General features: G+C 38.6%; 1 protein-coding gene across 2 annotated transcripts; it reads left to right on the forward strand.

The window, feature by feature from the left end:
- The first annotated feature begins 634 nt into the window (after positions 1 to 634).
- Positions 635 to 27,270, forward strand: ttll11 (tubulin tyrosine ligase-like family, member 11). Of its 2 annotated transcripts, XM_083531859.1 has the most exons (10): positions 635 to 860; positions 1,243 to 1,667; positions 10,082 to 10,181; positions 13,740 to 13,873; positions 15,339 to 15,914; positions 16,094 to 16,189; positions 19,486 to 19,598; positions 24,123 to 24,329; positions 25,642 to 25,748; positions 26,486 to 27,270. In XM_083531859.1, exons 2-10 carry the CDS (start codon positions 1,266 to 1,268, stop codon positions 26,776 to 26,778), a joined length of 2,028 nt encoding a protein of 675 aa, XP_083387985.1. In that variant the 5' UTR covers positions 635 to 860; positions 1,243 to 1,265; the 3' UTR covers positions 26,779 to 27,270. The 2 variants fall into 2 exon arrangements, 1 of the variants encoding a protein (XP_083387985.1); XR_014531826.1 differs by lacking the exons at positions 25,642 to 25,748; positions 26,486 to 27,270 and adding an exon at positions 25,407 to 25,620 and having other exon boundaries at positions 24,123 to 24,854.
- Positions 27,271 to 27,644: the final 374 nt, after the last annotated feature.

A 27,644-nucleotide genomic window follows, 5' to 3' on the forward strand; every position in this document is an offset into this window, starting at 1 on the left:
AAAACAAAATGTATTATCTGTACTAGCGGCACGAAATACACTGACCAGGCATAACATTACGAGATAACAACATTATGAAGTAAGTAACACTGATTATCTCCTCATCATGGCACCCGTTAGAGGGTGGGATTTATTTATTGGGCAGCAAGTGAACATTTTGTCCTTAAAGTTGACGTGTTAGAAGCAGGAAAAATGGGCAAGCGTAAGGATTTGAGTGAGTTTGATAAGGGCTAAGTTATATGACTGGGTCAGAGCATCTCCAAAACTGCAGCTCTTGTGAGGTGTTCCGGTCAGTATCTAATAAAAGTGGTCCAGTGGTGAACCGGTGACAGGATCATGTGGTTCACTGATGCACATGGGGAGCAAAGTCTAGCAACAGATGATCTCCTGTAACTCAAATTGCTGAAGAAGTTGCTGTTGATGCTCAGTCAGAACTGTTTCGGCAGCAAAAGGGGGACCAACACAATATTAAGCAGGTGGTCATAATGTTATTCCTGATTAGTGGTCGTAAACTTGGTCGGTGTATACTTTACGTCGCACTGCTCTACAGCGCCTCTCGTGGTTCCACGACAACAACAACGGAAAAACTGAAACGCATTTTCTCTCGTGTCCCTCTGTGGGTTCCGTCCGTTGCGTGGTCAATGAGACCAAAACAGTCGCGGTGAATGTGGTGACAGTGGAGGTGCTTTGGGACGTGCACTGTTTTCTAGCACGAGGAAATCAAGAAGCTTTTCTACCTTCCTAACGGGGATTTTGATGTTTTATTTGTAATTAATTCCGTATTTTATTCCGAGATTAAAGAGAACATCATGGTGAGGAGGATGAACTGTTTAACGGAATAACAGAGGCAGAAATAGCAGGTGATTATACATCTTATATATAGAATATGCATGAAATAAACACTTTTAAGCTAAGTTAGTGTTTATTTTGTATTATTTGTGTCTCCGATTGGTGTAAAATGTTAGTAGCTGAATGCATTGCAATGCTTGCACTTGGAGCGTTTGGGTAGATTCCATCAGTTGTGGGGGTTTTTTTCTTTTCCCCTACAAAAAGAATGAAAAGAAATGCATAAAAAATTGGGTTAAGAGTGTTGATTTAATATACGAGTGCAACATATTATGGAGAACAAATACTATTTAAAATAGAAAGAAAAAATTGTTTATTTAAATGCAAATGCAATGCACCGATTTTGTTTATTTTATTTATTTATTGCTAGATCTAAGGTAGATGTGTATTTAACAGGCTTATGCGCGAGCTGAGACACTATGACTGATCACTATGAGAAGCCCAACGTGCACGAGCAGATGGAGGCGCGCGCTACCGGGCATTTGCCGGCGTGTTCACCGGCATCCGGTCCTCGTGCTCCAGAAACCACCGGCACGCCCGAAAAGAGCTGTGGAAAAGTTAAGGGCAAACCAATAACCGGAATCGTGAAGCGAGGCCCCGATCTGGTGGCTCGGAGCAAGGCGCGCGCATGCGCTCCCGGCGCCGCCAAGGGCGCACGACGGCACGCGCTGACCCCCGCCGGAAGTCCGTGCAAAGCCGCGGAGGATGAGGACGCGACCAGAGGTGCAAGAAATCCACGATCGGTCACGGTGGACACGTCCAAAGCCAAAACGTCCCTGGAGGCGCTCAAGCTCAGCATCAGACAGCTCAAATGGAAAGAGGTGAGAGAAACTGCAGGAGTTGTGACGTCACAACACGCATCTTAGTCAGCAAGGGCGTTTGTAGTATCTTTAGAACCCTGGCTCTGGGCATCACACTGATTCATATGCACGTGCATCCACACCTGGAAGAGATGCACTATAGCTGATCCACATGCCAAGATTTCCTGTGGAAACCAGCAGAACCTCAAGGAAACCCACGAGACCACATTTATTTTGATGCACAAAATTGCAACACAGTATTTAGTATAGCCACATAATTATTTTTATACAGCAGGTCTATAAACAGTGATATTTCACCAGTATGTTCTATTTACTGTTGCTCCTGAAGCAGAAATAGATCCTAATTAAAAAAAAAAAAAAACACACTTTATAGCTGGTTAATTAGTGTATATTGATTTGTACATTCCAGCCCGTGGTACTTTTTTCATCTTCATCAAACACGCTTTCAAATTGTGTTCCTGAAAAAAGGATTGTTTGCCCGGCAAAGAGATACACACATCGAAACACGCGAAATATGAGCGCTTTTGCAATGTTTGACCAATCAAATTTATTCAAGTGGTGAAGCGAATCGTTGCTTACTATCTATATATATATATATATATATATATATATATATATATATATATATATATATATATATATACAGTGAGGAAAATAAGTATTTGAACACCCTGCTATTTTGCAAGTTCTCCCACTTAGAAATCATGGAGGGGTCTGAAATTGTCATCGTAGGTGCATGTCCACTGTGAGAGACATAATCTAAAAAAAAAATCCAGAAATCACAATGTATGATTTTTAAACTATTTATTTGTATGATACAGCTGCAAATAAGTATTTGAACACCTGTCTATCAGCTAGAATTCTGACCCTTAAAGACCTGTTAGTCTGCCTTTAAAATGTCCACCTTCACTACATTTATTATCCTAAATTAGATGCACCTGTTTGAGGTCGTTAGCTGCATAAAGACACCTGTCCACCCTATACAATCAGTAAGAATCCAACTACTAACATGGCCAAGACCAAAGAGCTGTCCAAAGACACTAGAGAAAAAATTGTACACCTCCACAAGGCTGGAAAGGGCTACAGGGAAATTGCCAAGCAGCTTGGTGAAAAAAGGTCCACTGTTGGAGCAATCATTAGAAAATGGAAGAAGCTAAACATGACTGTCAATCTCCCTCGGACTGGGGCTCCGTGCAAGATCTCACCTCGTGGGGTCTAAATGATCCTAAGGAAGGTGAGAAATCAGCCCAGAACTACACGGGAGGAGCTGGTCAATGACCTGAAAAGAGCTGGGACCACCGTTTCCAAGGTTACTGTTGGTAATACACTAAGACGTCATGGTTTGAAATCATGCATGGCACGTAAGGTTCCCCTGCTTAAACTAGCACATGTCCAGGCACGTCTTAAGTTTGCCAATGACCATTTGGATGATCCAGAGGAGTCATGGGAGAAAGTCATGTGGTCAGATGAGACCAAAATAGAACTTTTGGGTCATAATTCCACTAAACGTGTTTGGAGGAAGAAGAATGATGAGTACCATCCCAAGAACACCATCCCTACTGTAAAGCATAGGGGTGGTAGCATCATGCTTTGGGGGTGTTTTTCTGCACATGGGACAGGGCGACTGCACTGTATTAAGGAGAGGATGACCGGGGCCATGTATTGCGAGATTTTGGGGAACAACCTCCTTCCCTCAGTTAGAGCATTGAAGATGGGACGAGGCTGGGTCTTCCAACATGACAATGACCCGAAGCACACAGCCAGGATAACCAAGGAGTGGCTCTTTTATATATATATATATATATATATATATATATATATATATATATATATATATATATATATATATATATATATATATATATATATAGCTGTGATTTTCAACCGCTCACAATTGGATAATTTCCCATTAATTGTTCCAAAGAAATTATTTATTAACTTAAATAATTTGCCATTTTCGAGTACCGGGGCCTGTCAATAGGTGGCAGTGTAGGTAGCACAAGAATTACCTTGTTAATTCGTGACAGTCGCATGAATGATGAGTGCGACAGGTAGCAATTGACAGCACTGGAGATATATTCGAGAAGGCAAAAATGCAAACTCCGGACCGGGCTCTGGACAAATTCTAACCCAGATGAAGGTCCTAGTATAAGTGGTGGTCAAAAGAAAGCAAAAGCAGTGAGCTTGAGGTAAAATCTTTCGTTTGGATTTACTGTTTACTGTTGGGGATCTTGGTGGCTCCAGCGGTTAAGGCGCTGGGTTGCCGATCGGAAGGTCGGGGGTTCAAGCCCCGGTATCGCCAAGCTGCCGCTCTTGGGCCCTTGAGCAAGGCCCTTAACCCTCTATGCTCCGGGGGTCCCTTACGAGGGAAATATCAAGGTCCGTGACGTCGGAGTGACGTGGGGCCGCCTTCCCGTGGGCTCACCACCTGCAGGAGGGACCGTAAGGGACGGTGCTGTGAGGATTGGGCAGCAGTAGAAGGCGGGGGTCTGCTTAGACTGCTGCCCCCGCGACCCGAATTACGGATAAGCGGGAGAAAATGAATGAATGAATGAGGATGAATGTTGGGGATCTGACTGTACCGACTTTTATGCTTGGTGTGTAAGGGTGTGTGAAAGCTATCCAATGCTGCCATGGTTCCAAGCAGACTTAAACGCCCTCTCTTAAAAAAAAAAAAAAGGACTATTCTGTACGCCTGCATAAACATATTAGGAAACAGAGAACTTTAATAAAAATAAAAAAAAACCCACAAAGTTGAATAAACGAGCTCTTAAAGCTAAACTCATAGCCAAATCAAAATATATTAAATTGTCATTATATTAACTGTGTTAGACTGCAGTCATTTTGTAAAATTTTTTGTTATGTCATATTATGATGTTGAGGTCACAGGTAGAGGTCAACCGACCTGGAATTATCGGATAGCAAAAATCCATACCGACAGTTTTTCCGGGTTACGTTATACTATACTATACTATACTATACTATACTATACTATACTATACTATACTATACTATACTATATCGAGAGCGGCCTCTAGAGGTGATTTAGATATTAAGCATTTTACACCATGCATTAGCATATGTTGTTTATTTAGAAATTACTAATTTAAAAAAATCATATGGATTCGTTTTCATTTATATTGTATTTGAATTAACTGATGGAATTGGATGAATTTGTTCTGGATGACTTAAATGGCCGGTAAATGAATTTCCGCATGAATTTTAACAAAATATGCTAAAGCCTAAATATATCATCACGAATAAGATGCCTGATTAGTAAATTTATCTCCTGAATGATACTAGAGTCAAATTTCCAATGGCTCATATACTTCAGCTGAATATTTTATCACTTATCACTTGCAACTCAATTTTGTTCTTCAACACTTTCAGAGTCGCTCGTGTATGGTTACATTCCACATTCTGGGGTAACAGGAATGACTCCATGCCTCCCATTAATACATAATTACCCATTACATGGCACCATACGCATGGCCATGTGTGTTGTGTGACGGCTGCCTGGTGCGAGTTATACACACGATGAATGCATGTGAAGACTCACTTGTAACATTAAACCTTCCTAGTAAGCCTTGGGTTTCATTTGATCCGTATCTGTTTTACCCTTTTGTCCTGTGCTGTTCGCCTATAATAAACCGAAAGACTCATGTACATTCTTGGGTAGTGATATTGGTAATGAGACAGACTGAAAAACAAAGATAAGTTACTAAAACTGTCACTCAAGTAACTAAATCCGACAGTGTCTGACAGCAGAGTAAAGCATGTTTGGCTTTGGTGGCTATAACTTAATTGTATTGGGTTGCTCATAACAATGTGAAGAGTTTTAATGATTGGCATTTTGAGTAAGTTTGTAGTCGTGTGTATGTGTGGAAACATACGTTTTTATGTTTTGTTGATGACCATATTAGGATGTTGAGGTCACAGTTCGAGGTCAAACGGTTTTGGATCGGATAGTTAATTGCTGGAATTATCGAATGGCAAAAATCCATACTGATAGTTTTTCCGGGTTACGCTATACAGTACGAGAGCGGCCTCTAAAGGTGAATCACTGACACAACGTACTGTTTATTTAAATCATAAGTGCGACAGGTAGCAATTGACAGCACTGGAGATATATTTGAAAAGGAAAAATGCTAACTCCGAACTGGGCTCTGGACAAATTCTAACCCAGATAAAGGCCCTGGTATGAGCGATGGTCCAAAAAAAAAAGCAAAAGCAGTGAGCTAGAGGTAATACAGTGAAAGTTATCTTTCGTTTGGATTTATTTTGAGGCATCTGACTGTACTGACTTTTATGCTTGGTGTGTAAGGTGTGTGAAAACTATCCAAAGCTGCCATGGTCCAAAGCAGACTTACACGCCCGCTCCGAATAAAATACCTGTCTGGTTAAAAAAAAAAAAAAAAGACTATTCTGTACACCTGCATAAAAATATTAAGAAACAGAGAACTTAAATGAAAAAACCCACAAAGTTAAATAAACGAACTTTCAAAGCTAAACTCCTAGCCAAATCAAAATACATTAAATTGTCATTATATTAACTGTGTTATACTGCAGTCATTTTGTAAAATTTTTTGTTATGTCATATTATGATGTTGAGGTCGCAGGTAGAGGTCAACCGATTCATCGCTTTTGCCGATTGATCTGCATGGATAGTTGATTGCTGGAATTATCGGATGGCAAAACTCCATACCGATACGTTTTTCCGGGTTACGTTATAATGTACGAGAGCGGCCTCTAGAGGTAAATTACTGACACAACATACTGTTTATGATTTACTGATCATGTTTACTGTCTTTTCTTTCATTCAATTTAGTATTCATTCAATACTGGTTTTATTTATTTGAAGTGCTACTTTTTGTTTCAGTTTAAATACTGTTTATTAAATCTTATTTTCTTTAATATTTATTATTATAATTCATACTTATTTAATTTTGCCCATTTTCAAAATTCTGTGTTTTATTTTTGTAATAAAGTTCAGTAGTATTTTACATAGTGTTAATTTTTTTTTATCCAGTATTCATTTTAAAAATGTATTAATTATCTTCCTCATCCTGGTCCTTTTCCAACTGTGTAATTATGCTTGTTGGTATGTTTATGCCAATAGCACATGTTGGCCTTTTTTCTGGAAGTGTAGATCATTCTGAAATGTACTGCATTATTTAAATTAAAAATGAAAATGTAGTGAATGCCATTCTTTTTGGTGTGTCAAAAAAGTGTCTCAGCTCTTCCTGCTGACGTTAAACTCATGGGTCGCAGTTTGAAGGTAGAAAATGATTAAGCATGATTAGTGATTAATCTGGGATAATCTTATTTCTATCCGATCCCGTTTGCAGGTCAATGAGGGACTTAACAGACAGAAGCCAGTGTGGAAGCTACTTTTAAGTACTTGTATAAAGTTTGAATAGAAAATCCTTTCTTTTGGTTTTTTAAACCAAAAGACTTGTAAATAATGAGAGTCACTGATTATAATAGAGATTTTCCTTGATTGTGTGTTTGTTTCTCAATTGCATGTGACCTTCCCACAACCCTATTTACACATTACTAATCTGATCACATCCCTCGTTTCCTTAGTGTACCAAGTGCCTAATATAGAAACAGTGCTCCATCTCTATTACCCTGTTAAACAGTGACATAGTCCTCACAGAATCCAATCTGGTACACGTCATTTTACATACAGTTTGAACATCGCGTTTATATTTAATTCTTAAAAAGGCACAGCAGGCTCAAAAAAAGCTCACTATTGAGACCGTTTCATTTATCGTTTTCAGACAACTGCAACTTTTTGCAACAAACTAAAAAAATGACAAAGACAAACAAGATTTGGACAGTAAATGATTAGAAGAAAGTTTAGTGGACAGATGATTCTAAATTGCACATTTTTGGCTCCAACTACGGATCTTGTGCAAGATGGAGAAGCTTAATGTTTTGTGGTTGTTTCGGAGCATTGAAGTTTGGAGACTTATTCCAAGTGAAATGCATTCTAAACCAAAATGGCTAATTCCATACTTCATTGCGAAGACATTCTGTGTGAACTGCGGCTAATTGGAACCAACACAATGACCCGAAACGTAGGTCAAAGCTTTGTAAGCATTTTTTTAAAGAGCAAACAGTCAGCAGGCGTGTTATCTATCATGGAATGGCCTGTCCTGCCCGGTCACTGCACCTAAATCCCATTGAACTGCTCTGGGATGAACTCTCAGTGAAATTTTGCACTAGTGAAGAACACCTTTGGCAAGTTTTACAAGAGACATGGCAAAGTATTTTATCTGAATGTTTAGAGAAACTAACTGTCCAGATGCCAAGGGTGTGTAAAGCTGTTATTCATACTAAGGGAGGATTTTAAAATTAAAATCAAGCAAAATCTGTAAAATTGTACATTTGTTTGGTCAAAAGTAAACCTTCATACCCTTAAATAACCTTGTTTGTTACATAAAAAAAACCAAAAAGAACATGCACGTGTCTCAAAGACTTGATAAAAGAGGTGATTATTTCTTTTGATATACTTTTGACATACTTTACACGCATAAGCATGTAAAAAGCATACCTACAAGTTTCCTTTGATTAATAAAAACCAGTAGAATCAAAAAGTGCAATTTATATAAAACTCCAGATCAAAAAAAAATAAATCCAGATTAAAAGGACAAAATAGAAATTCCAGTGTTATAAATATACTTTATTCCACAGGGTAAATCATAAAAATCTACTCTACAGTGTGTTCTAGCTAGCTGTTATCAAGAGCTAGTGATAGCTAGCTAGTTATATCTAGAGGGCATAGCTTCAACCAGGTAAACCCAAAGAAATCACCATGTGCCCTTAGAATTCCTACTCTAAAAGTGAAGATTTAGATGTATATGCTTGTTAAATCTATATACAGTGGTACCTTGACCTACGAGTTTAATTCGTTCCGTGGCCGAGCTCGTAGCTCAATTTGCTCGCACATCAAATCAATTTTCCCCATTGAATATACTTACAATGCTCTTAATCTGTTTAACCCTCAAAATCCCACCCCATTTTTTTATGTTTCATGTTATTTAATAAGGAAAATACCTTTCTAAATAAAAAATATTGTATAAAAACATAATAGAAAGAGTATGTCAAGATATAATAATAGTCTCAGTTAATCTGCTTCTCTGTCAGCCACACCAACAGCCGATCCTCCATCTTTTCCCGGAGCTTAAAAATTATTTTAACACCTTTAGCTGGCGTTATAATCTTAATCGTAGACGTTGAACGTTCGTATCGCCTGGCCAAGTCCTTAACGCGCATATCTTGTTCATGTTTCTCGATAATTTCACACTTTGATTCAATGGACATCATCCTCCTCTTTTCTCTGCATTGTCACTAGAACTTCCTTTTTTTGGGAGACATTAGAAGAAAAGTTAGAAGAAGGAATTCGCACAAAGCACAAAGCAAGAAACCGCGAGCACAACGAATCACAGTGTTTAATCTACGAGGTGAACACGTGAAGAGAATGAGAGGGTGTTGGAGGCTGGGGGATGCTGTGGCGTCCCTGCTCACTACGCCATCTAGCAGCGGCGTCTCGAGCTCGTACCTTAATTTTTTGTTCGCGTAACAGAGCAAAAAATCGACAAATGACGACTCGTACCTCGGAAAACTCGGACATTAATTCACTCTTAGGACAAGGTACCACTGTACTGTTTTATATAGGTGCTGTATTGAGGGGGGGGACATTCAGGTTTGTTTCCCCATGGTTTGTAGTTTGGGATTAAAAATAAACCTTATCCAATGTAGTATAAGACTGAAAATCTAAATGATGGCTCTAATCAAATAACTACATACACTATTAATAGTACCTAAAAATGTTTTCTTGATCGCTAATTTGGGGGATGGTGCACAGTTTTTAGCTCTCACTCGTGAATTTTTCAGTGTAGTTTTGTTGACTGTTCAAAAGCCTACAATTTTGCCATACAATGATGGTGTAGCAGAACATTAGTTAGTTTTAGACAATTAAAATACGTCATATTTTGCAGTTTCATATGATGAATCATTGAATAAATAAACCATAAGCCAATAATAAACACCTGCTAATTTAAGATATTTAAAGTTTGTGAATTAATGTTGACTTTTTATTTGTACTTTTTTAATAGATGTGTTCACTTTATTTCATTCAGTATGGGGTATTAATACAGTGATCAATGTAATAACTGTATTAGGTGTATATCTGTGATAAGTTTACATGTGCGTGTACTGCACATAAACAGATATTTTTTAATTTAGAACAATTGAAATGTATATTATACTAGTTGCTTCACTTTCTTTTTTGTGTTATATACACCTTAGGCTTTTACTCGGTATTTCTATGAAGTATCAGTACTGAATTTGGTCTGTAGTTGAAGATTTTTAATGTTGTTTCCTTCTCTCTCTATTTACTCTCTCAGTTTCCAACAGGCAGACGGACTGCATGTGATATTTACTGGCATGGCGTCTCCTTTCATGATCATGAGAATATTGTTTCAGGGCAGGTCAACAAATTCCCAGGTAAGTTACACTGGGGAAAAAAAAAAAAAAAAAAAAAAAAAAAATATATATATATATATATATATATATATATATATATATATATATATATATATATATATATATATATATATATATATATATATATGCTTGGCATATATATAAAAAAATATATATATACTGTATCATTACATATACAAACCTTAATTCAAATCAATTATCTAATTCCAAGATAAGATGTAAACCAATTGCATTGTAACATTTCATAAGGGCAACCTGGGTTTGATTATTTAAGTTAAATTTTCTTCAGGGCTTTAGAAATGCATGGTCAGTATATGGACTTTTTGGCTGTTTGGAAACAAATTGTGTTATGTAAGTCTATTGAATAAGGTGTATACGATATATGTGTTTGAATTCGGTAAATTATCCTGGCAAAGCTGTTACAGACTTTCAAAAATATTGTGGCCATGATCGTTCTTACTAGTATTTATAATATATATATATTTTTTTTTTTGATGCATTATTCTAATCAGGTATATTTATTTTACAGTAAATACCTAAAAGATTTGTTTATTACTCATTTTACTACAACCTCAATTCCAAAAAAGTTGGGACACTACAAATTGTGAAAAAAAAAAACAGAATGCAATGATGTGGAAGTTTCAATTTCAATATTTTATTCAGAATACAACAGAGATGACATATCAAATGTTTAAACGGAGAAAATGTATAATTTTAAGGGAAGACACATCTCAAAAACGTTGGGACAAGGCCATGTTTACCACTGTGTGGCATCCGCTCTTCTTTTTTTTGACAGTCTGCAAATGTCTGGGGACTGAGGAGACAAGTTGCTCAAGTTTAGGAATAGGAATGTTGTCGCATTCTTGTCTAATTTAGGCTTCTAGTTGCTCAACTGTCTTGGGTCTTCTTTGTCGCATTTTCCTCTTTATGATGCGCCAAATGTTTTCTATAAGGACAAATAAATGCTTGCTGTGCTCAAAGCTGTGGTTTGATGAACCCTGTATTAAAATGTAAAAATTACTCTATCTGGTATTTGAGGTTAATATCATATGTCATACCACCATCCTTTCCTGGAATGTTCTTGTCGACTCCTTGTCGACTCAGCACTAATAGTGAACGACAGAGCACCATGGGAGTCATTCTGGGTTTGTAGAATAACTCCCATAATAATAATAATCTCTACTCAGACCACTGGCAGGTGTGATGTTAAATTAGTAGAACCTGGTGATGGTGCATGGTGATTCCCAAATAGAACAAAATATTGTGTTCTTGCATACAACTATGTAATGACTATGAGGAGGAGACACTACTAATTGAGTGGTACAGGTTTGGTGTCTAACCAGCTTACCAGTATGTTCACCACCCACTGGGCCTGTCTTTCTTTAGAAAAGGCAGCCTTCCATGTCTTGAAGAATGGCCGTCCTCAGTCTAAGTAGTGTGTAATGTCAGTGAGAAGTTCAGATGTATCCTGAATAACACATCTTCTGTGAAATTACATATATATAGAGCTGTATACCGGTGTCTTAGGGCCACCTGCATAGGTACATCATTGAAAGACTTGTGAGGGAGAGACTAAAGTGTAGAACAGGGAATGTCTGGCAAATCTCCCAAGGCAGTTGTGTTTTGGCAACATGGAAATATGTGTTTCGTAATTCCACTGGCACGATCTAGTCCTGTATTTGCATAGCACAAATGAACATGGGAATGGAACAGCTTTAAATAACCAGTTCAGCCCTTTTAAATCTAGACTGGATAGAAGTCATTGTACGTCTTCTAAAACGGAAAATACATTTTAGTAATATCCATTATTCTGGGCTGTTGGATTTATTTTTACTTTTCATGCTTCCCTCCAAAACAGACCTATGTGGAAAACCCTGATTGCAGAGAATGTTGGAGATTGGAAATGGGCCAGGCGTTTGTTTCATCTCTGTGAAAATGGTCATCAAGACCTGCTGACCTGATGTCCAGTGTGCAATATTTTTTGGCTGAAAGTCACACCACTGTAGGCCCTGGCCATTAAGTGGTTTGGTAGCACTGCTAAATGGCTGAATTATTTGGATTCATTTCAAGTTGGGGTTCAAATCACTCGTCAAGGGCATTCCATGTTGGCATTGTTAGCATTGCAGAACTCTATCTGGTACGATGGTCAATGCTAAGGCAGTGAGCACGTTGTTGATGCATCGTTGCTTGGCTTCCAAAGTGTTCTAACACAAAGTACAGGGGTGTCACCCTTCCAGCTTGACTAACTGGAAACTGTATATATTGTGGTCAGGGGAAATTCATTCAAGCATGCTAGCAGTTTTTAGCTATGGGCTGTGGATGGATGGAAACCCGACTCCAGATGTGTGTCTCTCATCACTTTAGCAGCCCGAGCCACAGAGTAGTATGGGCCAATAATAAATGCAGTGCAAGGACCTCGTCTGGTGGAGAGATGTGTTGGAAATGGGAGGAACCGAACTCAAGATGCACTTGGTTGATCTCACTTTGCAACACCTATGCATAGGCTTGACCGCTGGATTGTTAATGCTCAGGGAGATGGTTTCAAAGGAACTGACCCTCTGCTTTATGTTTACCCTACCAGATCTCAGCAAAGACCAGTAGCTACTAAATAATAGTGAAATAGTGAACCATTGTCAAATAGTGAATGAAGCCAACACAACATTATTAATGCTGCTTCTTTTTCAGATGTTCCCGTTAGGGGCCGCAACAGTGGATCACCCGTCGCTATACCACACTTTCCTCTGCATCTACCTTTTTCGAATCAACCACCTGCATGTCTTTCCTCACCAAATCCATAAACCTTCTCCTTGGCCTTCCTCTTTACCTCTTGCCCGGTGGCTCCATTCTCTGCATTCTTCTACCGAAATACCCCATGTCCCTCCTCTGCACATCTCAATCGCGCCCCCCCTCACCTTGTCTCCTAAGCGTCCTACATGCGCGGTCTCTCTAATAAACTCCTTTGTAATACTGTCCCACAGTCTGTTAATGTAAAAAACCTATTCAATACATTATATTAAAATCTTAAACAATTGCCATTAACATTACTAAAACGTGTATTTGTATATGGGAGGTGGTCGCTCAGTGGTCAAGATTTTGCACTTTTGATCAGAAGTTTAAATCCCAGCACCAGCAAGAACAAAGCCCTTAACCCTCATCTGCTAAGATAATTGTAAGTCGCTCCAAAAAGGAGCATCTGTCAAAATGCACATGTAAATGTATTTCTGGTTTTACCATAAACTCCATATTGTTGTACACACAATCTGACATGGATAAATTAAGAGAAAGAAAAAGAAAAATAGCTGTATGACCGATGTTATTATTACAAATGCCGCATCATATGTCTATTTGCTGGAAGCTCTTTGCCTGTGACTGTCAGAAGGAGTGAAACAGTGCATGTAACTATGTTTAAATCTCGACCCGACCATACATTTAACCATGTTTGACTCTGACATTGATAGATGACTGACTTATGAAACCTCTATTACATTAGATCAAATATCGTTACCAGTCAGAAAGTGATTACTAGTAATACAAGGTCTTGTCTCTGTTTATGTGCAGGAATGGTAGAGATGTTGCACAAGATCAACCTAAGTCGTGCTGTACGCACCATGCAGCAGCTTTTCCCGGAAGAGTACAACTTTTACCCTCGCTCATGGATCCTGCCTGAGGAGTATCAGCTGTTCTCCACTGAGGTGCAGAATTCTATTCATGAGCATGAAGAGAATGAATATACCATCAGAAAGAAAGCATACTATAAAAGGCACAATACACCCTGCCAAACTGCTTGATCCACTTGATTAGTTAATGATTAAGCCTTTAATGAGCCAGCTATTGGACAACAACGATCTTAATGAAGTACTTTGGGTTCATCGGAGTGGAAAAAAAGAACGCAGAACAAATTCTGCCCAGACATTTTATATTGTTCTATTCTTTGAAGTGTAAATAGGGTTTAGTCTTTAAATGTAAATGAAGTGTAGGAAATGAGTAAAGAAACACATGGCTGGGTGATACCACTATCTAGCTGGAGGTCAACAGATGGTAGTCAACGGAATTTACACCTTTGCTGGTGCCGGCGCCCCCAGCAGGTCGGGGTAGGGTATTGATTAAAAGATAATCATGGTCTCGGACACCTTTTGGTTAGAGATAGTCCTTGAGGGCTCGCTGCCTCTCGCACACTGATTAAATTAAGACTATGATTAGATTTGACTCGACTGAAATTCCGAACAAATTCCATAATTACTTTTGTGATTTTTAAGCCGTTTGCGGATGAGCTCATTTTGATCAAGCTTGGGGTGGAATCTGGGTTGAGGCAGAGTCTGTAAATTCTTACAGCTTGATGCCATTAATATCAAAACTATCGAACTAGCCTGAGAAATATTATTCTATTAAAATTATTACTCTGTGATTTAAAGAGCACGACTTATTACCCAGTATTAGCAATGTAACCCATGTAGGATAGAAAATGGTAATGCCAGAAAGTTTTGTGCATTCATGCGAGCTTCCTATGTAACTGCCTCGTAACTGCTAGTTTAGTTGCTAGTTTAATTTTTGGAAAAGAGGAACAAAAAAAATGTAACTTGATAGGTTAGAAATGATCATGGACAACAAACAAACAAAACATTGTGTTAAAAGGACACACGTACATCTTTCAATCGAGTAGCGGAAATTCTATATTGCTTTCGTTTACAATGAAATTTCTATTTAACTGGTGCAACTAGCTATTGTTAGCAAGGCAGAGAATATGGCTGCTGCTGTTGTATTTGGCGTATACGCAGTGTGCAAACTTTTCCCCTCACTTACACCTAGTCTGTTTTTTTGTTTTGTTTTGTTTTTTAGCAGTAGTTGTGGCAGTAATTGGCAGAAATAGAATTACTGTGAATCCAGGTTTAGCCATTTACAGTATCTGCCAGAAAGCAAGTAATGACAACCTGGGATCTAGGTTAATTCTGCAAACCCCTTTTAGAATCAGGAAGGAGGAAAATTCAGGTGAGGAAATCATTTGATTTGTTTATAACTACATAACTGTACATTTTGACCCAAATGCTGTAGAGGGCAGCAGAGTTCTGTTGTAAATTCGAAGCTGGAATTTGAGAAGAAATGTAAGGGTTTCCCCCCCCCCCCCCCCCCCATTCATTCTTTTAACCTGATGCATAATAGATTCGGCTGTTGAAAGACAGCGACTCCAGCCTGAAACCCACATTCATTGTCAAACCCAACTCCGGCTCCCAAGGCGACGGCATCTACCTCATCCGTGACCCTGCTGACCTCCGGGCCATCTCAGGATCACAAGTCAAGCAGGCGGTGGTTCAAGAGTACATTCAGAAACCGCTCCTCATCGACAAGCTCAAGTTTGACATTCGCCTTTACGTTCTTGTACGTTCTCTGGACCCTTTAGAAATCTACATCGCTAAAGAAGGCCTTTCTAGATTTTGCACAGAACTGTACCAGGAACCGAGCCAGAAAAACCTCAATCATGTGTTCATGCATTTGACGAACTACTCGCTGAACATTCAAAGTGGCAATTTTGTGCACTCGGACAGCTGCAGCACAGGGAGCAAGCGCACGTTTTCCAGTGTCCTTTATCGTCTCGCCTCTAAAGGAGTTGACATTAAGAAGCTTTGGTCAGATATCATAGCGCTGGTTATCAAGACAGTTATTGCACTTGTACCTGAATTGAAGGTCTATTATCAAGCTGATATACCACCAGGCAAACCAGGACCTACTTGTTTTCAGGTATGTTTTATGATATAATACAATTCTATTTTACAAGACAAATACACTTGAACACAGCATTTTCTAGATAACAATTTTTTTGCTGTTCACAGCTCATATAGCGATGCTAAAATGTCACCATGACAACAGTGATAGTGGGTAATGATTCCATATTCTATGAACAACTTATGAATTTATAGATCCTGGGCTTCGACATCCTGTTGATGAAGAACTTAAAGCCTGTTCTCCTGGAGGTCAACGCCAATCCGAGCATGAGGATTGAACATGAACAGGAGGTGAGGTGATATAAAATTCAATACACACAGCTGAATAAATGAGGGGAGAAACATAGTGGTACCGCTCGTATTCACTGGTCTGGAAGTGGAGAACAAACCCTTTTCGGGGCTGAGACACGCTGGCTTCGGGGTTGGCCGACCTCCTCACAATGTCTAGCTTTTCTTTAAAATGTATTTTTAAGTATGTCTGAGAAAAAAATCAATTTCTCTTCCTCCGTAGGCATAAAATAATCTATCTCAGATGTATTAATGTGTGGAGAGAGCTACAGACGTGTTTTGCCAGTCGAACTGGGTTACAATCGAACACAGTTTCCCTCTGACCAACCAATTTAGAGGACGGAAAAATGCTGACGCTATTCTGGGCCAGCTAGCTGCCCTGTGAGGTGAATTTGAAATCTGATTGGGTAAATAAACAGACCCGTTGATAATATTCTCAGAGGTAAAAGGGCCAGCAGTACAGACTTTGCAGGCCCTGGGCAGATTAGATTGATATGGCAGCACATAGAGGCTGACAACTGAACAAAAAAATCCACATACAAGTACTGGAAGCAGTGCAGCCAAGAGAAACGCTACGAAATGAAGAGAATAAATTAATACAATTTCATGGAACAAATATTAGAATCTAGTTTGTAAATGTAGGTCAGTGCTTCTGATAGTGTTTAGTCCAGCAGGTCCTTTTGCTTTGCTGGTCCTGACCGCCAGCCAATGGGTTTTGGATCAAGATGGCGAAAGGCACAGATTGCAGAAGTTTTATTCATAAAAAGGCTCAACTAGGTTGATTTCTTTTCCCAATTCTGGAATTACTGAAATACATCGGGAAAGCATGGCATACTTTCAGAGAATGGTATTTACCCCAATGCTTGACATGAAGCGTGAATACCACTATGTTGTAGGATCTATTTTACTCCCATGATTTTTGTTCACTTGAGTCAGTTCTTCTTCCAACGATGAAACCTTTTTTCACCTTGCACGAGCCTTCTCTTTTGGAATGACTCTATCCTCAGGGTACATGAACCCATCGAATGGTTTGATGATGATAAAGAAAACGATGATAAATCATACACTATGGCTTTCACAGTCAGAAATTTTCAACACTTTTGTGAAACTGGGAGATTTTGGACCAGAGAGCACTTTTTGTCAGTACCATTAATTTCCAACTGCTGAGGAAATATTTTTTTTTAATAAATGGTGTTAATCACTCCAGTACAATTCCAAAGACTTGTAGAATCCATAAAGTTGAAGCTGTAAGTTAGCATGGGCCAACACCAACAACCTACAAAGACACCACTACTTCTTTCTTTTTTGTCAGATATTTTTTTGTAGGAGAATATTTATTTAAAATGTATGGCATAAGACTAATAAAGTACAGGTTCAATCATAAAAATCATATAGGGGCCTGCAAATAGTGTAAACAGCATAGGAAGTCCCAGTAATAGAGCATGCAATTTCTGGTTAAAATGTGGCAACCCTTGATTTGAAACCACAGTCAGCTTGGACACAATTACCCACCACTGATTTCTCATAAAGGTTTTCTGGATGCTTTCTGTTTAATCATTTCTGCAAGCTAAATGAAGCAGTGTCTCCACAATGTTCACATGGGAAGGTGATGTCCAGTTTGGTCCGCTGTTGTGACTAGAGGGTGACCGATTTTGCAGTTTTGCCTATTAATACTCCCCAGTTGTTGATTGCTGAGACTATTGGCTATAAGCAAAAATCCATACTGATCCAGTTTTTTCGGGTTACTGGAGCAGCTGAGAAGGTTTGCTGTCATTATACAGTACAAGAGCAGCCTCTAGAGGCGAATCACTGACACTGTCTCTTTTAAAAAAAATATTTATATTGGATGTAAATATTTTTGGAGTGTTACTTTTAGTTTCAGTTTGAATGAATCTCTTTTATTTTTCTAAATTTCTATTAATATATTTATTTTATATAGCACATTTTCATGATTGAGTACTGTTTTTTTATTTGTATTTTTTGGAAATGAAGTTCAGTACTATTTAACATGGAGTGAATATCTAGTTGTGCCTACATGAATTAAGGCTGAATTGGAGGGCTGTTCATGTTGAGTAATGCAGACAGTGTAGGCACTGTTGTGTCATTATTTAAGTAGATGGGAAAGCTATCCATGCACTTATCAGCTCAGATATAGAAGAGTATTGACATAGACAACAGACCAGTGTCTTTAGGGTAAAAATGGATCTACGGCACTCTTGTTTTTACCTTCGGGTAAATTATTCTCTGTGTTCTTATGCGGAACAGTCAAAAGAAAATAAGGTTTTTACACTTCCATATTCAGGATTTGCTAAATGTTTTGTTTTTTTATTATAACTGGACAGAAATGGCTACCGTATTTTTCGGACTATAAGCCGCTACTTTTTTCCTACGTTTTGAACCCCGCGGCTTAAACAACGAAGCGGCTAATTTATGAATTTTTCCTGGGTTTTTCCAGGTTTCACAAACTTCAATGCAAAAAAACTGAACACCATAACATTAGACCAATGAAATTTCCAAACGGAAACGAAAAAACGCACCTCACCTGTGTTCAGAGCTGCCCAAAACGTTTTTCTTAAACGCAACGACGATGCCAAAAGATAAACTCCCGAGAGAAATAGTTGTGAAAGGAAGGAGGAAGACAGTGAACAATGACTTTCTTGGTCGGCTACTGTTTAGATACAAGCCATTGTAGCGTGTTGAGTCTGGGTGAAGAGAGAGCTCGCTAACTCCAGTTGCAACAGAAATCATATAAGCACAGACAGGTTTCCAAAACTCATGCTTTTTAATTTTTCTTGGCAACAGCGTTAAGGGTTAGTCAAAGAAACTTAGAAATTAGCATCAGAAAATAATAAGGACATATTCCTAAGTCTTACACACACGCAGTAATACTGGAAAATGCAGTGCCAGGCTATTCCCAAAATACCGCTATGCTCCCAAAGGAAGCACAACATATTTCACCCGTTACACTATGTGTAACGTGTCTTTCGTTAAAGCCTGTGTAAAGTATATTAGTGTAGACACTGCGGCTTATAGACCGGTGCGGTTTATTTACGTTAAAAATAAAAATATTTGTCAAATTCAGTGGGTGCGGCTTATATATGGGTGTGCTTTATAGTCTGGAAATTACGGTACTTCTATTGGTTACTTAAAATTCTCATGCATTCATATTTACAATAGCATGCAGTTTGGAAATAGAATAAAATGTTGTATTATTACATCTGTTTTTATTGTCCTATATTTCATCATAGTATAAAGACCCACATATTAAAATGCAACTATGAAACATTCTTATGTTTCAGGTATCGCCTGGTGTTTTTGAGTATGTACCTAGTCCAGTGGATGAGGAAGTCAAAGTAGGTGTCATCAGGGACACTCTCCGCCTTATGGATCCAGCCCAGAGGAAGCCAACCACGTGAGTCTGTTTTTCTGTTGAGGTCACTAAACTGATACCAAAGTGCCTGTGATGATCAAATGAAAAAACCTGAAGCAGCATTGAGGGAAAATCTGATTCCACACACACATTTATTGGGCATTTTTAGAGTTTTAAAGAGGAGCAGGTCATTCTATTTCACATTTTGTTTACCTTCGACATCCACATTGCTGAACTTTTGCTTTCTCAGTCCCCACATTTACATGGACAATTTCAGCATTTAGCAGATGCCATTTTCCAGAGAATCTCACCGAAGTGCTTTGTAGTCTTCATCAAAACCATGCCCTTGCACTCATGCCAGTAGAAGAATGCCAATAAACGTAATTATACCATCAGATAAATGATGAATTCATTAGCTTCTCCATTGGGCGAATAGAAGTTCTTGTGTGCTTGCTGCAAGACTAATTGGTTAAGCTAAACCTGGAAACTAATGTAATGTGAAAGCAGACATGGCAAGGTGTGTTAACACAGACTAAAGACAAGGAATCTGCTTTGAAAAGGTTGAATCTGCTGTGAGGAAGTGTGTAGTGCAGCATTATTCGGACTCTTGTTTCTTGCAACACCATGTAGGCATTGGGGAATAAAGTACGGTACACCGTTCTTGTAATGTCTGGTAGCCGGGTTGTCACAGACCCACGAATCAAAAAATCTAATAAATTAAGCTCTACAGTGTGTGTGTGTGTGTGTGTGTGTGTGTGTGTGTGTGTGTGTGTGTGTGTGTGTGTGTGTGTGTGTGTGTGTGTGTGTGTGTGTGTGTGTGTTTCAGGATCGCTCATACCAAGCATTTCGCATTTGGTTTGAATTCCGTTTGTCTGTGTGTACATCCTTATCTCCAAAAATCTATGTAATTAAATTAAATAGAGCATCGAAATTGACTTCACCCTCAAGAAACACCACCCCTCAACGTTACCATTTACTGAAAGCTTAAAGGGGGAAAAAAAGGGAGGAGGTGATCTGTTTAAACAAGAACGCAGCAGAAGCGAGAAAGATGAATTGTTGGATTGTGCGTGGGCATTCACTGCCTTCGTTTTGCATAATCACGACTAGAACAGAGAACATAAACGAGACTCGAGGTTAATGGCTTCCTGCAATTGTTGAAATCGATTTATTTATTTATTTTTTTTCCCTTAAGAACACTTCCCACACAATTCCCAGAGCTTATGCATAATGAAAATATTGTATTACATGCGTCAGATAAGTTTTCAAATTGCATAGCAAATTATGGACCCGCCTTCTGACCAGCGTGCTCCGTCGCTCACAGTACAGTACATGATATTTCACTCTGGTATTGATGTGTAACAGGTGGAAAACTAATACACAAATTAGAGATGTATGGATGCCATGAAACCAACATTGAAGGGATTAATAGCCACTGGAATGACAATATATCATAAGTTACTGTATATCCCATAGACTATAGAGAAAATGAATCGTCTTGTATAGATGTCTTCTTTTGGACTAGGATCCTTTGGGATTTGTAACTAACATCCTGACGCAATGTGCTGATACACCTGCCTTTTTTTTGCTTTGCACCTAAAAGGGGATCTAGTGTGCATCTAGTGTGAGCTTTTCTAAAAATCAGGCCTGTAACACTCCTCTGTTAGACAACAGGTCTAAAATACATTTTGACCACCCAGATTGTTGGAACTGGCATTTCATTTCAATAAGACTTCTTGAACAGCTGTGCAAGACAAATCACTGTATCAGACTTCACTGTATAAAAAAAAAAAATATTATTGGATCAGTAAGAACTTTATATTCTTAAGTGAAACCATTTTGGCTCATCCACTCCTTTGGAACCTTTTAACCAGAACCATAAAACCCACAGTGCTGTAGAGTGCATCCACCAAGGGAAGCAGATACACTTCTCTCACTCTCCTACTTAATCCGTAAATTCATGCTAGTATGTGCCAGTTCATGAGGTGCTAGGATCAGTTCTTAAAAAAAACCTCAGGGAAATCGGCGTATTCGAGTCTGGGAAAGTATGGAAATTTGACATGTAAATTTGAATTGTAGGACCCCTGCACTAGTTTTTGCTTGTAGAGATTTGTGCTTATTCAGACGCAAGGGTGTTAGTACAGTCAGGTTCTGATGTAGGTGAGGTGAGGAGGCCTGGGGTGCAATCAGCATTCACATTCATCCCAAAGGCTTTCAATAGGGTTGAGTTTAGAGCTCTACAGCAGGAGATCTTCCTTTCCAAACCTAATAAACTATATCTCACAGAGCTGGCTTTGTGCACAGGGGCATTGTCATGCTGGGACAGGTTTGGGTCTCCTAGTTCAACAGAAGAAAAATCCTATACAGGTGTTGGGCTCTTACGTTGTAGGAGTGTTTCAAGCAGTTTACTCTTGTCTTTTTTTATTTATTCTATTGTTAAACATTAAAACCTCCAAACAATGGGATATCGGTCTTGCTGCCGCAGAGTTAAATCCACTAGAACCAAATAGGGCAAGGTCTGGCCTATAAACAATCTTTAGCCCCAATCCATGCTTCATAAATCAAACATTTTCCATGAATGGCATGACCAATGTTCTTGCCTTCCTGTGGAATTACAGCTTACAGTTCCTATCAGAAGCCTTTTCCAATAAATGATCACACTGCTGCACCACATCTGGGTTTCCAGTTGATTCACGAAAGGGGTATAAATGGTCATTATTAATAGCACATGGGATTAGAATTTGGCTTTAGGTTATGTTTGTCCATTTTTAAAGTACAATCTCTATAATTCATACCTTTAGACAGTTTCTAATAGTTATTAGGGCTTTTGTTTGTCACTCATCAGGTGATCGAATCAGTGTCTGCATTCACTTAAACTTTCCCATTTCTTCAGCAGTCCACATACACTATATTGCCAAAAGTATTGAGTCACCTGTTCATAAGTATATGTGATTTTTCAGCATCGCATTTCACATTTAGCCCCACTTTTCTCTTATCATTCCCTCCACTCTTCTGGGAAGCTGTCTTACTAAAGTGTGCTCATGGATATTTGTGTTCAGCCACAAAGGTGTTACGAAAAGCAGGTACTGATGAAGGTAAGGAGACCTAAGGTGCAGTCAGCATTCCAATATATTCCAAAGGTTTTCAGTAAGGATGAGATCCGAGCTCTATAGCAGACCAAGATCTCAAGCTCTTTCTCTTCAATGCATGTAAACCAGATCTTCAAGGAGCTCACTTTGTGCACAGGGGCATTGCCGTGCTGGAACAGGTTTTGGGTTTCCAAGTTCAAGTGAATGCAAAATTGTATTATAGCGCATTTAAAGACGTCCTGAACAATTGAGTGCCTCCGGCTTTGTGGTAACAGTTTGGAAAAGAACCACATATAGCAGGAAAGGTCAGGTGTCCCAATACTTTTGGAAATATAGTGTATGTAGTCTCTGCTAATGCTTATACCCATTCCAAGCACTGACTAATATACAGTACCGATTTCTGCACTGTGACTCTCCTTCTGGTGATGTGAACATTTCTGCATTGTAGCCCCGAAAAATCTGCACACCTGGAACATGTTTTGAAATCAAATTTCCAGTGAAGGGGGAATATAATACCACATCATCCCATTGTTTGCTTTCAATATCGTGGTGACAGTTTGAGACACGTTTGATAGACAGGTGTCCACAATATAATGTACAGAATATTACACCCCCCCCCCATGGGGCCTACACAGTATTTCATACTTATACAAGGAAAATAAGAGTACAAAGCAACCCATAAAATATTAGGCCAGGAATAATACATTAGAAATAAAATTTCAAGGCCAAATCTTTCATTTTACCTCATGATTAAACATGCTGTGGAACTTTCCTATTCTCAAAAGTGGGTAATTTTCCTGCTTTTAGCTTAACATTGGTAAACCACTTTTCATCTGTTGATGTCCTAATATTTAAAAAGATGATTATTGGTTGCTAAAAATCACATCTTTCAAATGCTAAGGTGCATCAAAGTGTTCTGATGGGCTGGGCCTCTCTCTCGTTTTCTCACGAAAGAAACATGACAGCGACTTACTATTATGTTGACCAAATGCTACAAATATCAAAGAAAAAAAAAATTCTAAATTGCAATTAAAACACTTAAAATGCCTGTGATTGGGAAGGGCACTTACTTTGTTTAAAATCCGCTCACGGATTCTTTTTATCAATATAGGAGAAAATCTCACGAAAACATCTCAATGTCATTAAAGAATTCTTCATTCATTCTTTTGTCTCTAGACTTTCAGCTACAAGCATTTCTTCACTGTTTACATAAAACTAATGGTCCATCAAATGAGATCGAGGAAAATAAAAACCGATTACACCTCATCAGTTTGGGGCATTAATGATGGTTTCCATGAAATTAAGTTAATTGTGTGAAGTTCTACTATATGAACAGACAAAAAGTCATGATTAAAAAGAAACTTTTAATGGTTTTATAATTCTAACCCAAGTAAGAGACCATGTCTTGTTGCTTGGGTAAAATACTATCTGGGCACATTTTCAAAGTGTTCATCCAGTGATCCTATTCCTTTTCCCGCAGAACTTCAGAAGTGGAAGCCGGATCGGATGAAAAGGCAGAGCTTGTCGAGTCACTTCCGTCTCTGTGTCTCAAACAAGTCTTTCCGAAGTACATGAAGCAGTTCAACTATTTGCGAATATTAGAGCGAATCGCAGACATTTTCTTGCGCTTCCTTGGGGTCAAAGGAACCATGAAACTTGGCCCGACCAGCTTCCGCACTTTCATCAGGCAAGACTAGTCGATTCTTCTTTATGGAAGTAATATTTCTGCATGAATGTAAAGTGACATAATACTTTTATATAAAATCTACTGTAAATGTATTAATAGTCTACTTTTATATTATACATTTACAGAAAGGCCATGAAACAAGTTTATATTAGCCGTTAGTTATAACTATAGCTATACAAAGTAGTATCTGTTCTTAATAGTTTAATATCTGATACCATAACAGCTATACAAATCTAAGTTAATGATAAATAATAATAATAATAATAATATAAACTGTTTTCATGGTACCAATAAACTTCCATTCCGTGTCCAAGTTCTAACAATAGAGACTCTAAAAAACACTGGCCCCCATGTTTCTATAGAAATATAAAACAAAATTGATTGCAATAAACTAAACTTTATTTACATTTCATATATTTACCGTATTTTCCAGACTATAAGCCGCTACTTTTTTCCCACGCTTTGAACCCCGCGGCTTAAACAACGAAGCGGGTAAATTAATGGATTTTTCATGTGTTTTTCCCGGTTTCACAAACTTCAAGCCAAAAAACTGAGCCCTATAACATTAGACCAATGAAATTGCGGAACAGGTTCAGGTGAACCAATGAAACTCTTTATATTAAATCAGATGCGCTCCCACTGAATCGTCCTGCACCACATCATAAATATGGATGATGTTCCTCTGACGTTTGACCTGCCGCTCACTCGGACTGTCTACAGGAAATGCGAATCATTCGTCACGCTGAAAACAACCGGGCATGAAAAAACACACTTCACCTGTGTTCTGAGCTGCACGGTATCGGGAGAAAAGCTTCACCGATGGTGATTTTAAACGCACGACGATGCCAAAAGAAAAACTCTCGAGAGAAATAGTTGTGAAAGGAAGGAGGAAGACAGTGAACAATGACTTTCTTGGTGGGCTACTGTTTAGATACAAGCCGTGTAACAGACACTGTCTTTCATTAAAGCCTGTGTAAAGTTAATTAGTTTCTATGTAGACATATGTAGGCTTATATGTAGGCTTATAGACAGGTGCGGCTTATTTATGTTCAAAATAAAAATCTTTGTTAAATTCAGTGGGTGCGGCTTATATTTGGGTGCGCTTAATAGTCCGGAAATTGCGCTATATATTTTTTGGAAACTAACACCTTTTGATCGATCAGGTAGTAAAAAGTGTGGAGGTTTATGTTTCATTGTACGAAAAAGCGTGCTTAAATAACACCTTTATTATAATACAGTGAGATCATTACCTTTGATCTTGTACTCAATAAAGCATACTGAAACACTCAAACTAGCACACTGTCTCTTGAAGGAATTGCAAGCTGAGTAACAGCAGTTTCACCATGGCCTCAGTGGACATCTTGTACATCGACATCACTCGCCGCTGGGCTGGTGCACTTTCTGACTCCAGAGAAGCTGGTAAGCAACCCGGTGTTCTGCGTTTGATCTGTTTAACAGATTTCTATTTTTTTTTCTAGAATGTTTTGGAATGGTGTGGTTTATTCATCATGATTCATCATGACATCATTATTCATTTATTCATCATGAGTTAAGGGATTTATTCTGGTTAGGGTTCTTACAGTTCTCACAGACCTACAGCCGATCCTGGGAACAATAGTCAGGATATTGGGACTGGCAGGCATTTAAGCAATTAAGCATAGCCACATACAAACATTTGACATAATCTAACACAAAGTGGCAACAACAGGGGAGGCAAATGGGATATTTGGACGATCTCCATTTATATTGTGAATGTGTGTTTCTTTTCTTTTAATATTTTTTTATATTTCTTTATATTTATACTATATAACGGTGAAAATACCGTCAAAGCGATTTGCTCATAGCCCCGTATACAGCAAATGAATACAGTGTGAATGATTTCATACTAAAGCAGTTTTTCTGTTGCTTCTTGCTTAGCCAAATAAGACTACCAAGCGCTTGTTTTTATAGTTGCTTGGTGACTTTGGTTTCCATGGCTACGGCAGGACTGCAGATGTGTATTTCTGTTCTCTACAAGATATTATTCAAGTTGCCACCGTGTGATTTTTTTTTTTTTTTTTTGGATACATAAAGAATTGTATTTATTTATTTAAATATGATGTCACAAATTTGAGTATTTTGAGTGAATGCATCTTTAAGGTTACTGCTTCTTTCAGGAATGGGACTGCAGGCCTTCGTGGAGGCGTTTTTTTTCTTAGCCTCACGCAGGTTTAAAGCATCACCGCTGAAGGAACAAGTGCTCTCGCTGCTGGAGCTGTGCGAAACCACGCTCGAGGGGGAAGGACAAGCCGAGAAGCCACGCCCCTCGAAACCCCACCCCGGTTTCAATTCTGCTTACGTTCCAAGCGCGTTCAATTCCCCTGCCAGCACTCGCCGTCGTCAGGCGCTGCAGCCTTCTGGGAAAGGGAACGTAGGGACCTGGGAGGCTGACCCACGCACCACTACTTAAAACAGGAAGCAATAATAGAGGGGAAAAATTCAGAGGGCCGGCGCTGTCTCTTTGTGGAAGATATTTCATTAATATTTTATGCATGGCATTATTCAAAAATCATAGTGCCCTCAACTAATATTGGCCGCCTTATTAAATATGAGCAAAGACGCCTGTGAAAATCTTGATCCGCTCATGGATATCAAGCAATTGCAAACATAACACCTATCTTTGTTTAATATTTGTGTGCCACAATTATTGGCACCTTGAATTCGATTATGTAGAAAATATCTAAAGTATAATCCCATTGATATTTCACATTTGATTTGTACAACTAGATAGCAAGGAATAAAGCTGTGATGTGTGACAGGTTTTTTGAACTTGACCAAATGGAAAAGTAACCATAAGAAGATGTCAGAAGCATTGAAAACAGCCATTTACCGCCATCAGAGCAAATTAAGAAGTTGGATTGTACTGGAAATGTTACGAAGCAAGCTGAAAAGAACACGTGTCTGTGTTGAGTCGGAAAGCCTCCAAAACTACAATGTCAAGTCTAGTTTATTTCTCTATTTCTCTATTTTCCACAACAGACATTGTGTCAAAGCAGCTTTACAGAATTTAGGAGTTAGGGTGAATGGTCTGTATTTATCCCTAATGAGCAGCCGTGGCAACTGTGGCAAGGAAAAACTCCCTTAGATGTTATAAGGAAGAAACCTTGAGAGGAACCAGACTCAAAAGCGGAACCCATCCTCATTTGGGTGACATCCATGTCACCTACATCCCTACACGTTTTTTTTGTTTGGTAGGGTTTCGAGAGAAAAAGCAAACAAAGGCATCTTCAATTTGCAAGACAGTACTGGGTTTTTTTGGTCAGATGAAACTAAAAT

The sequence above is a fragment of the Silurus aristotelis genome (genome assembly GCF_946808225.1).
Source record: "Silurus aristotelis genome assembly, chromosome: 26".
Classification (NCBI taxonomy): domain Eukaryota; kingdom Metazoa; phylum Chordata; class Actinopteri; order Siluriformes; family Siluridae; genus Silurus; species Silurus aristotelis.